The 8,649-nt window shown below is 41.1% G+C and overlaps 1 protein-coding gene across 1 annotated transcript; it reads right to left on the minus strand.

Annotated features, from left to right (window-relative positions):
• Nucleotides 1-6,743: 6,743 nt before the first annotated feature.
• On the minus strand, nucleotides 6,744-7,634 carry MC2R (melanocortin 2 receptor). The gene has a single exon (XM_090285159.1). The coding sequence runs from the start codon at nucleotides 7,632-7,634 to the stop codon at nucleotides 6,744-6,746; it is 891 nt and encodes a 296-aa protein (XP_090141285.1).
• Between the last annotated feature and the right edge of the window lie 1,015 nt (nucleotides 7,635-8,649).

The following is an 8,649-nucleotide window of genomic DNA, read 5'->3' on the forward strand; positions in this document are numbered from 1 at the left end:
AACATATTTATAATAGCTACTTGGACTTCTTTGCTAAGTGTGACATTTAGTTGGCTCCCATAGGCAGTTCCTCTTGCTGGCATTTTCCCCAGGTGTATGGGTTGTATTTTCCTTTGTATGCTTTTTTTTTTTTGCTAAAGATGAGACTTTAGATGATACAATGTAGTAACTCTGGTTACTGGTCCCTTCCTTGTTCTGGGGCTTGTTAGGTGCTTGTTTGTTTGTTTAGTGACTAGATGGATTATTTTAGTAAAGTCCACCCCCACCTCACTCTGCAGTATTATGCCTCTGATGTCCTTCTCAGTGGGTGCACTTGGGTTTGCTTGAAATTACCATGGAGTGACTGACAGTGGTTTTGACAGTGCTTTGTTTAACTGCTTTTTCTTTAACCCTAACCAGATGTTAAGCCCCACCAATTACTGACTGACTACTTATTGTTTTCAACAATGTCCCGGAGAATAAATTTCTCCAAAGACTAATCAAATTTGGGCATCTTTGAAAGAATAGTTCTTGAGGTCAGTGATTGAGATTTGTTCTGACCCCAGGAAGACCGCCACTGCTCCCCTCCTTTTCTCAGAAAACTGCGTGGCCTATAGACCTGTCTATGTTTCTAATGAATTTATTGTTCTTTTCCTATTGCTTTTTGCCATAATCTCCTTTGTTCTTGAGAGTGCTGAGACGTCTCTACACTCTGTTGAAAATGAAGTGAGTTACTTTGGGAAGAGATTAGGACTTTGTTTTATGGCCTGCTTCTTCTTTAAGGTGCAATATCTGGGCCAGGACTCTGGATATAGGGTGGGGACAATGGTGCCTTCTCTCTGAGTGATACCTCTATATTATGAGCTAACTTCTCAGTTGGGAAAGGAGGGCCCCACATATTCTTGGCTTGATTGTCCTGGTTTGGAATGAAATAAAGTGAATGGTCATTCCTTCATGAAATGGCTTTGTTTATTTATTTGTTTATTTGCATGTGGAACATCATAGCATCACAGAATGGCCTTTGGGGCCACACTGCAGCCTAGAGTTGACTCCTAACTCTGGCACTCACTAACTTGAGTTGGGTAAGTATATTAGTTTTTCATGGCTGCATAACAAATTTCCACAAACTTAGAGGTTTAAAACAACATACATATGTTATCTCACAGTTTCCATGGCTCATAATTGGGCATGGCTTAATTGGATCCTCTGCTCAGGATCTCACAAGGCTTCAGTGAAGGTCTGGGCTGGACTGCACTCTAATCTGATGCTCAGGGTCTACTTCCAGACTCATATGGCTGTCAGCAGCATTGGAGGCTGAGAGTTTCTATTGTTTGCATAGGAAGAGGAGGCTACCTGTTGTTCCTTGCCACATGGGTTTCCCAGAATGTTTACTTACTTTACCAAGTAAGTAGAATCTAACAAGTCTGCTAGCAATATGGTATTTTATATAATGTAATATAGTAATGAGAGTGATATTCCATCACATTTGCCATATCGTATGAGTTAGAAACCAGTCATGGTTTGCCCACACTCAAGGGACAAAGGTAACACAAAGATGTGAAACTCTAGGAGGCTGGGATCACAAGGACTACCTTAGAGTCTGCTGCCACAGAGGTTAGTTACTATCTCTGAACCTCAGCTTATTCATCTAAAAAAAGAGGATAGTAATTCTACCTAGTCTTAGGGTTGTTGTGAGAATTAATGTATGATACACAAAGCTCAGAATCGTCGTCGGCAGCCGTCCGTCTCGAGAGACGATGGTGTAGCTTCTTGAGAGTCTATCTGCACCGCCGAGAATGGCTGTGCAGTCCGACTCGGGAGTGACAATCCCTGCCGCACTTGTTACAGGTGAAGGCAGATGGCTGTTGTTGCTGCTGTTGACGCTGCTTCCGCCTCGATCTTTTCTGGACCGCCTCCTCGTTGCACGCAGCCTCTGCGCATGACGTACCTTGCCTGACCGCGAGCCTCCAGGCTAGGCGGTCGTCTGCTTGAACTTCCCATGTGTTGAGATTGATGGAACATTGTGTCATGTCCTTTTTGCAGATGTCTTTGAACTGCAGTTTTGGGTGCCCTGTCCTCCTCTGGCCTTCTGCTAGCTCACCGTAGAGGAGGTCTTTGGGAATACGGCCTGCATCCATTCTTTTGACATGGCCGAGCCACCTGAGGCGTCTCTCACTAAGAACTGCATGCAAACTGCTCATGTTGGCTCGCTTCAGCACCTCGGTGTTGGGAATCTTATCCTGCCAGGCGACATGCAGGACGCGTCGCAGGCACCTCATGTGGAAGCTGTTGAGTTTCCTTTCGTGCCTTGCGTAGGTGGTCCACGTCTCGCTGCCATAGAGGAGAGTGCTGAGTACGCAGGCTTGGTAGATGCACAGTCTGGTTTTCTCAGTGAGGCTGGAATTGTTCCACGCTCGCCGGTTCAGTCTGGCCATAACTGTGGCTGCCCTGGCGATTCTCCGGTTGACCTCCAAGTCAACTGACAGAGAGCTCGAGATGGTGGACCCGAGGTAAGTGAAGTCGTTGACAACCTCCAGGGTGTATCCGTCGATGGTGATGCATGGGGGAGTCCCCGTGCCTTGAGTCATAACGTTCGTCTTCGTCAGGCTGATGGCTAGTCCGAACTCCTTGCATGCGTGGGAAAGGCAAGTGACTAGCTGTTGGAGTCCCTCTTCGGAGTGTGATGTCAAGGCTGCGTCGTCGGCGAAGAGCATCTCACGGATGAGCACCTCTTTGACTTTGGTCTTGGCTCGTAGACGGGCCAGGTTGTAGAGCTTGCCATCGGGTCTGGTGTGAATGAAGACACCCTCGCGGCAGTCCTTAAAGGCGTATTGGAGGAGCATGGAGAAGAAGATTCCGAACAGCATAGGCGCGAGGACGCAGCCCTGCTTTACTCCGCTGCTGACTGGGAAGGCCTCAGAGGCTACGGAAGATTGGCTGTCCACCACATCTGCTTGCTGTGGTCATGTCCTTTCATGACAACATGCACAGCACGGTGTCCTACAACGGCGTAATCTCTGAGGCCTTCCCAGTCAGCAGTGGAGTAAAGCTCAGAATAATACCTGGCTTTTAGTAACTGTTCAGTAATAGATAAACACTATTGTTATTGTTGTAATTATTGGATGTCTCCACAGAAACATTAAGTCTAACAAATTTTCAGGATTTATTATTGATTTGTCTATGCTTGTCAGTAGTTTTTATCCAAATGGTCTGGGGATGCTCCTTGAGTGCTCTCTCAGCCTCTCTCCTTTCTCAGTCCAGAGAATGTGTGGTTGAAAGAGTGGAGTGTTTATTGAATTACTTATGTCTATCCATGAATAAGAGGTTTGTCCAGAAGGTATCTAGCCATATAATATAAAAAATAGACATTTACTGAATAAGATACAAGAAACATTGTACATAGGACAATGATGCTTCAGTCCCCTTCAAAGTAGGACCCTTGGGACCTCACACAGTTCTCCCAATCACCATCAGCTATCCCATTGTATTTTCCTGAATCTCATCTATGGTTTGAAATTTCTTCCCTTTCAAAGGTGACTTTAGCTTTGGGAAAAGCCAGAAGTCACAGGGCACCAAATCTGAGCTGTAGTGGGGCTGAGTCACCTGGATGATTTGATATTTCACAAAAAAACTCTGCATGAGACGTAAAGCATGAGCAGGCATCTTGTTGTGATGAAGCTGCCAATCACCAGTTGCCCATAGCCTGTGGCCTTCTGAATCATCAGAATAGTTTCTGCAGAGGAATGTTCAAGCTTAACACAAAATTTGATGCTCTACTTGCTCAGTCATTTTGAATCTGAGAGCCACAAAGTACACATGCTCACTCAATGGCATCTACTGCCCCCACTGACAAGTACAGTGAAGTCATCATTGTTCATGCATGCACATTCCAGTCCACTCTCCTTGGTTGCCAGGTTACATCAATGTCATGCAAACCATTCTTATTATATTAACAATGGCTGAACTTTTTCCAGACAGATCTCATATATGGGTATCTTAGTGTGTCAGGCTGCTATAAAAAATACCACAGACTGGGTGGCTTATAAAAATCAGAAATTTATTTCTAACAATTCTGGATGCTAGAAGGCAGTGTGCCAGCATGGTGGGATGAAGGCTCTCCTCCTGGTTCGTAACTGGTGCCTTTTCACTATGTGCTCACAAAGCAGAAGGGTTGAAGAGGGATCTCTCTGCAACCTCTTTTATGAGGGCACTAATCCCATTCATGAGGCTCAACCATTATGACCTGAGTACTTCCCAATTGCTCCACCACCTAATACTACCACCTTTCAGGAGTAAAATTTCAACATTTGTGAATTTGGGGGTAAACAAATATTTATACTATAGCAATGGGAAAATGACAAAGAGGAAGTAGTATACTCCTGTATTAAAGAGCACATCAAGTCAGCTACAGTACTTCATATTTACTAACATTGTCAGTTGTCTAATCCAAGGCAATGTCATCAACAAAACTGAAAATAGGCTTGTAATATTACCAAAGCAATTTTAAAATATGACATTTTGATAAAAGAATTAAAGTAGTAATAATGGGAAAAAATCTGAGCCTTGTTAGTCTTCCTTACTCAAATTAATGCACTTCAACACTTTTTGTTTGAATTACATATGAAAGTAGAGGTAATAAATCATTTTTTCCCCAGTAATTGTAAGTATTAAAGACCCTGGTCTGATTTGAGTATAACTGAGTACCTAGAATTGAAAATGTCTCTGAGTTAGCACTCAGCCTTGTTTTTGCTCTATACACCATTAGAGTAAACTTCTTGAGTTGTATCTTAGATTAAGCACAAGAAATTGAAGGCAGTGAGAAGCAGAGAAATATAAAGGTGATTTCCTATGACAACAGATATGACAGCTGAGAGCCTGTTAGTAGCAAAACTATTAACAATGACAGAACAGCAGTTTGGGATCATTTATAACAGGGGGTAAATTGTGCTATCATAGAAAAGAAGGACATCAAAGAAAAGTTACAATTTATTGAGAATACTGTTTAATCACAGAAAAATATGTTATACATTATTCTTTTATAGTAGAAGTAACATTTAAAAATCATTTATAGTGCTGTGCTTTAGATTTTATGGAAAATAAGCTTACATATAGTACTTTGTATATTAATAAATTTGAGTTAATGTATATTAGAGTTATATATCTCACTTGGTGAGGTGGAAGGACCAAAGGATTATTACAGAACAGAGAACAAAAAATACACTTAAGATTTCATCTCCAAATTGTGATAAAGGCTGCCCAGAAAAATGCCCACAGCTGTCTTCTCTTTAATTCCATGTCTTCTGCTCTGCTTCTTAAGATCCTATTCCTTCCCACATCTAATATCAAATCCATCACCAAACCAGCAGTCTTGTTTGTGACTGGCTTCTGCTCTCAGCAGCCCAGGAAAAATTCTACTGAGGGTAAAGCATTGCCTCTTCAAGAAGACACTATCACTCTCATTGGATCTTGAGCAACCAGACCCTATGCATGTAAAGACGTGGCTTCTTTTCCATCTTTGTTTCATAACTCAGCCCTTTAAGTCACTCTCCAACTTAGCTAGGATTACAGTCAAAAGATGCTTCTTCTTTAAGTTTTATTTTTAGCTATTAACAATGGATAAATTTATAAACCACGTTTCTTTTATTTCCATTGGCAATGCCACTTTTCAATAGCTGGCATCTGACCTATAGCTGATAGTAAGATGAGATTTTGTAGTGACTGGGTCTGACTCTCAGGCTTATATATGGAAGGAAGTAAAATGTTTTTTCATCAATATTTGGCTTGGGTCTCAGTAAAAACATTGTTCTTGAAGTATTGACTTGATCTTGGTTTTTCCCATAGTCTGAAAGCATGGCAATTCATTCTAATATTCCCTCTCTCTCTCTCTCTCTCTCTCTCTCTCTCTTTCTCCTTACTCCACAAAATACATATTGGAGCCTCTCTTTTCCTTGCTTCTACATTTGGACAAGTTCACAAAGATTGTTTAAACCTTCTTCGGAATGGTCACATTTCACAATTTTCCTCTGGCCTTGAGACCCAAATAGATTAAATTTTTATTTCCTCTTTTGAAACTCATGCTTCTAAAGCATGAGGAGTTTTATTCAGAGAAAGATTTTAAAGCCAGTGAAATATTGAGTAAGCAAAGAATTCAAACAGAGAAGGTTCATTTATTTTCGAAAACTCAAAGCTGGTTATTTGACATTTATAATTTATACCCTGCCTGCTTCCAAATAGATTTGGGATGGCATACAATAAATCAGACAGGTAGGAAGGAGGGAGGGCAGGAATTCTATATAGCAGTGTGGGACAGGCAAATTCAGCTACAGCGATTTATTGGTACCTTTGACTTATAAAAATCTATAGTTTTTTGGTCTGAGTACTTGTCTTAGTACTTTAACTTCTAGAAAGCAGTTACAGTGGCCTCCAGCATGGAAAGCCTACTTCAGTAATAGGCTTGCTGAATATCTATAGAAGAACATGTTTTTACCTTAGCCCAAAGCTCTCAAATTTGTATTGCTGTATGTGCTTTGTATTCTATCCTTCTTTTTAGTATATTATTTTATCTCTCTAGTTATAAAAGTTGTACTACAACAAGACTGTTCACATAGAACCACACTATTACAAATACTAGTAAGTGGGATAATCCTCATGTACACTAGGCAATGAAAGGACAGTGGGGAACATTAGTGTTTGTTAGTATGTCATGTTATTCTATCACATGACAATATTATCACCATAGTTTCTAAAACCAAGGACAAATAATTCTACTGGTACCTGCTGCAGAATATCATCTTTTTGAATGCTTCCCTAAGCTCTAGGCTTCGGAATGCATATATAAAAGGATCAATGACTGCATTGCACATGATCAACATGCCATTCACCTGGAAGAGGGACATGTAGCAGGCACAGTAAGGGTTATTTGGGCAGAATGTCATTAAGAGAACATGAAGGACAAAGGGGGCCCAACAGAAGATGAAGACCCCAAGTAGGATAGTCAATGTGATGGCCCCTTTCATGTTGGGTCTGGAAAGTGTGATCTTCATGACATGGGAACGAGCCAGCAAGAACATGTGCATATAGACGCACAAGATAAAGACCAACATCAGAGGGAACAACAATGTAAAGGTGATCACTGTGGGGATGTGATGGGAGAAGATCACCATGGTGATGCCACTGCATGTGCAGCATGTCCAGATGACCATCAGGATGATGATGGTACGGCGCATGGTCACAATGCTGTGGTACTGCAGAGCATGGAAGATTGTGATGTAGCGGTCAGCAGTGATCACAGACAAGCTGAAAATGGAGCCAAGTAGGGAAAGGATGAACAGGGAATCAACAATGTCATCTGCTGTGGTTTCAAAATTGCCATGAGGCTTGAGATAACCCATGTTTCTGAGCATGATCAGGATATTTTCCAAAATCTTGTACAGGCTGCCCAACATATCAGAAATGGCCAAGCTGCAAATAAAAAAGTACATGGGTACCTGGAGATTCTTATATTTTATCACAGCCAGAAGAACAATCAGATTTTCCAAAAGCCCGATGATGGCTATTGTAAAAAATATCTCTTCTGGCAAAACCACAAGAGGACAGTCTGAATTATTTCTTGCTGTATCATTAATGTTTTCATATAGATTGATTATGTGCTTCATTTCTCCTGCTTGTGGTAAAGACAATGATGTTGCTTGGACTTGACAGAAAACTTGACTGATTCTTTAGAATCTTTTTTTCTTTGTAGTACTTGCAGGAGATCTGAGGTTAAAACCACACTGTCACCTAAGAAAGAATACATAGAAATATCACTTGCAAAATAGGTTACAAATAAAGAGAAGCTATGTTAACTTTAAGAAAGCTCTATTGCTAGCCCTGGCTGCTGTGGCTCAGTGGGTTGAGCATCAGCCTGTGAGCCAAGTGTTGCTGGTTCGATTCCCAGTCAGGGCACATGACTAGGTTGCATGTCAGGTCCCTAGTTGGGGGCGCGAGTGAGAGGCAACTACACAATGATGTTTCTCTCCCTCTCTTTCTCCTTTCCCCTCTCTATAAAAATTAAATAAATAAACAAATAAGTAAAATATTTTTTAAAAAAAGAAAGCTCTATTGCTTCAGTGGAATATAATAGTGAATGTAAATAAAACAGTTTACTGAACCTTCATCCAAACTGCTCTGTGAAAAATATTTACTGGAATTTTGAGGCCAGAGATAAAAATAAAGATTATCCTTTGTCCTCTACCCCCCCATTCTTCTCATGAACTCAATTTTATGTGAGATAAATTAGAATGAGAAAAGAAGAAATTAAAGACATGTGCAGAAACAAAAAAGCACACAGCTACTTTTCTTTGAGTTGGGGGTGGTGACTGAGCTCAGTGGACTGGTGAGCTGTTTGGGTCCTTTCTTTTTCACTGTTAGTCTTTCTGAGTCATTGCCTGACATTATAGGTATAGGATAATGGCAGAGGTATTGATGTGCAACTCCCAAAATTGATTATGCAATGGGTGTATTTATTTTTGTTTCAAAGGCAGAACTCACAGGAGTGGTATTTCTGGAGATTCATGGTGTTTTCTAGGTGTCTCTAGGTTGGAGCTGAATTATGGCTGCAAAAGGGTCCAGTTTCCATCAAGCAGAAAAGGCTGATTAGATTATAGTTGAATGACTTTGAGACTGCTTCTG

The sequence above is a fragment of the Furipterus horrens genome, unplaced genomic scaffold (assembly GCF_987537825.1).
Source record: "Furipterus horrens unplaced genomic scaffold, mFurHor1.1.pri manual_scaffold_8, whole genome shotgun sequence".
Classification (NCBI taxonomy): domain Eukaryota; kingdom Metazoa; phylum Chordata; class Mammalia; order Chiroptera; family Furipteridae; genus Furipterus; species Furipterus horrens.

Coding starts and splice junctions, on each gene's coding strand:
- MC2R (XM_090285159.1), bottom strand. CDS start 7,634: ATGAAGCACATAATCAATCTATATGAAAACATTAATGATACAGCAAGA.